The 3643-nt window shown below is 40.5% G+C and overlaps 1 protein-coding gene across 1 annotated transcript; it reads left to right on the top strand.

The window, feature by feature from the left end:
- The first annotated feature begins 1157 nt into the window (after positions 1-1157).
- LOC101858025 (testis-specific serine/threonine-protein kinase 6-like) lies at positions 1158-2126 on the top strand. The gene has a single exon (XM_005098180.1). The coding sequence runs from the start codon at positions 1158-1160 to the stop codon at positions 2124-2126; it is 969 nt and encodes a 322-aa protein (XP_005098237.1).
- Positions 2127-3643: the final 1517 nt, after the last annotated feature.

Below are 3643 nucleotides of genomic sequence, written 5' to 3'. Positions count from 1 at the left end.
TTTAAGTCATGCGGTCTGTTGTTGGTCTTTTTTTTTGTTGGGGGGGGGGGGGGTTGTCTCCAGAAAAAAAGGGAAAGAAATTTTAAAAATATTAAGGCAGAAATCGAGAAAGAGAGAAAGATATTAAGAAAGAAAAAAAAAGAAAAAAAGAAGAAAGAAGTATCCACCTCTAGCGGGAACTTGTGTCCTTCGGGTACACAAAGAAGAGAGTAACCCTACACCACAAAGCTTATCAGGTGTCAGACTTCACCATAGAATATTACGTACAAAGAAAATTCGGCAAATCTATTCATGTTTTTTCACAGTTTTGATAAGGAAAGGATTAAGTCGTAACGAAGGTATTACACTATGGGCTAGATCTGCTATGGACGCTCTCGTGTACCTCTAGTTATGGATGGGTGCGCTTGGTAGAGACGCCATCTGATTGGTTGAGCCGCGTGTCAGTCACGAATTTTTTCACCTGAGGGCATGACCACTGACCAGTCCACGTGCTGACCATGTGGTGACTTTGTTCAATTTTTGAAATTACCTCACGTTTAAGAAAAACGATTGGTCATTATGTTCTCGTTCTGTCCCAGTGATTGGACGAGGCAAAACATTTGCTTGCTTGCGATTCTGTTCTCGAATTTCTTTGTCTTTCTCTCTGAATTCGCGTCACTTTTGGATTTCATCTCCTGCGCGACACTGCTTTTTTGTGACTTCACATACACAGTTTTATACATCTGGGAGTAGCATCGTTGTGGTTCAAGTCCTCGGTTGTATATTTCTGAGAGTATTATCGCTGTGGTTCAAGTCCACTGTTTTCTGCTTCTGGGAGTTATATCGCTGTGGTTCAAATCCACTGTTTTCTACTTCTGGGAGTTATATTGCTGTGGTTCAAGTCCACTGTTTTATACTTCTGGGAGTTATATCGCTGTGTTAACAAACTGTTCTTACGATTATTCCTGGGACTCTTACACGTCTGGACGTTTGACCAGGAAACACTTTTTGTTCAGTTCTGTACTTGAGTGTGTACTTGATCAACTTTGACACAAGGTGCTGGATTGAGTTAGTGGCTGACAAGAAGATACGAACGGTGTGACTATTCACGTGTATTTTTCTTGGTGCAAGTGCTTAGTGTGGTTTGTGTTGTGTGCTTCATCGTACAGAGCTTCACTATGTCCACTATGATGAACCTTCACCCCGAGGTCTACGAGACCTACTCGGTCAGTGCAACAGAGGCGCTTGGTCTGAAAGAAGACAAGAAATTAGCGAAAGGTGGTTCCTGCCAGGTCGTTGTAGCTACAGATGTGAACGACCCAGCTAAGAGAAAGGCTTTGAAAAAACTCATGTTTCTTGACGATGAACGCGATTACCGAAAGAAGCGTTTCTATTTCTGCAATGAGATTCGGTTTCTCCAAAATGTTCAACACCCCAACATCATCCAAGTTGACAAAGCGCTCGCATGTCCGGGAGAGTTTGTCATAGCGATGGAATACCACCCCATCGACCTCTATCGCGCTATGCCTTGTCTCACGGACGCCGAGATCACCAAGTACTTTACTCAGGTCGTCGACGCCTTGCTGTATCTCCACGACCGGCACATCGTTCACGGAGACGTCAAACTTGAAAACGTGTTGATAGACATGCAAGGAAACGCCAAATTATGCGACTTCGGTATGGCTCAGCTCATTCCCAACAAAAGTTCTAAACTTTGGGGCGGCACTCGTGCATACAACGGACCTGAGTACATCAGAGGTCAACCTGTGGAGGATGTATATAAACTTGAAAGCTTCTCGCTGGGAGTCTTTCTCTGTGCCTTGTCGCTCTACGTATACCCACTCAAAGGCTTGGATTACTTAGAATTACTGAGAGGTGCCGAGTCTGTGCCAGACATTCATAGAGTATGCGCTGAACGCCTCCTTTGTCCCTCACCGGCAGAGCGAGCCTCGATCTTGGAAATTCATCAACAACTCAACGATCACGGTCAGTCAGAGAGTCGGCACCAGCGTAACGTCATCGACAAGTCTCCCGCCCCTGTCATGTCTTTGCCAAAACGTCGTAAACGCTCTCACATCAAAGAAGAATACAGAAATCTTCATTCCAGAGGGAAAGCGCTGAAACTGAAGACAAAAATGGTGTGTTGACTCGAGAACCAGCCTGACACCAAGTTTCCTCACTCCCAACACTTGTGAACATTTTGTATCTTCTTAGACATTCGGATAGCAATGTAGAAACTCGTCTACACCCTAATCGTCTGCACCCCCCCCCCCCCCCAATCGTCACCCACACGTCTTTTGTGGACATTTTCGCTAGTGACTATTTCAAGCATGATGCAGGGGGTCGCTGCTTCTGTCAAGATCTGAAACCGGCGAGTTCGGGAGCTAGAATTTGCAGCTCTGTCCCTGATGTATGTAGTAGATGGCTATAATGTTGATCTTAAGTAAATATACATTTTTTTAATTTTAAAAAAATATATTATTTATTTATTTATTTATTTATTTATTTATTTATTTATTTATTTATTTATTTATTTATTTATTTATTTATTTATTTATTTGTTTATTTATTCATTTATTAATTTATTCATTTATTTTTAATTTTTTTTTAATTATTTTTTGGGATGGGAAGGGGGCTAGGTAACATAGCGTTGTATATAATATGTACATGTTAGACCAAAATCATTTTTTAAATTCATAAGTGCTTTTAGTTTCAATTTTATCTCCTTCCAACTATGCTAACCGTGAACGTTTGTCCTAGTGGGGTAAAGAAAAAAAATGCTTTAATTCCCCAGATTAGAACTGAGAACTCGTGAAAGTAGTGGCATAATTTTTATTTGGCCTATTCAGTCTTAAACAAGTGGCTACTTTCCGTATAGAGAGAGCACTCTCACTCAATCAGTGAGAAGTTTTTATTAGATAGATTCTCTCATGTACATAATAAATGGGACCACTTACACACACACACACACACACACACACACACACACACACACACAAACACACACACAAACACACACACACAGATACACACACCAACACCCCACACCCCCCACCCACCCCTTCACATACACACACACACACAAAACCCTGATTAAAACTGTAAACTGGTGAGAGTATTGAGATGAAATTGTTCTACATTCAAGTATAAAGTTGAAGTAACCGCGGTCAATACTTTAATTACTTTCGTTACAAATCAAATCAGAGGAGCAGCCTACGAATCTCAGTATACCTGTACATACTTATTCCAGTTGATTCGTGCACTCTCAAAAGCTGTCATAAGTTTTATTTCACAAGTCGAAATGTCTTTGCTTAATGTAGACTTTGTGCGTACTATACTGTTACTTAACAGATAGATCTAACTAAAATTAATTCACGCTGATTTATCTGTTACATGTACTTGCATCATTATCATTATTTGGGTACTTTTACCTTGGATCTTTGTTTTATTATGACTTGAAGTCAGACTTCACATCAGATGCCACATTATTTATTTGTCACTGTTTTGAGTCCCGGACATTTCATTCCTACTTGTATCCACAAACCAAATCTTACATATTATTTAGCGACATAACAGAAACATGATTTTCATAGGGTTTGGATCACCTACATGTCATATTATAATTCGCATGTGCTGTTGGAATCAGTTCTCTCTCCCCTTTTAT

Source organism: Aplysia californica, unplaced genomic scaffold, assembly GCF_000002075.1.
Source record: "Aplysia californica isolate F4 #8 unplaced genomic scaffold, AplCal3.0 scaffold00174, whole genome shotgun sequence".
NCBI lineage: Eukaryota > Metazoa > Mollusca > Gastropoda > Aplysiida > Aplysiidae > Aplysia > Aplysia californica.
Note: the sequence above shows the minus strand (reverse complement) of the source record. Positions and strands in the feature narration are given on the sequence as shown.

Excerpts from the sequence above, each read along its gene's own strand:
- LOC101858025 (XM_005098180.1), top strand. The coding sequence starts at position 1,158 with ATGTCCACTATGATGAACCTTCACCCCGAGGTCTACGAGACCTACTCG.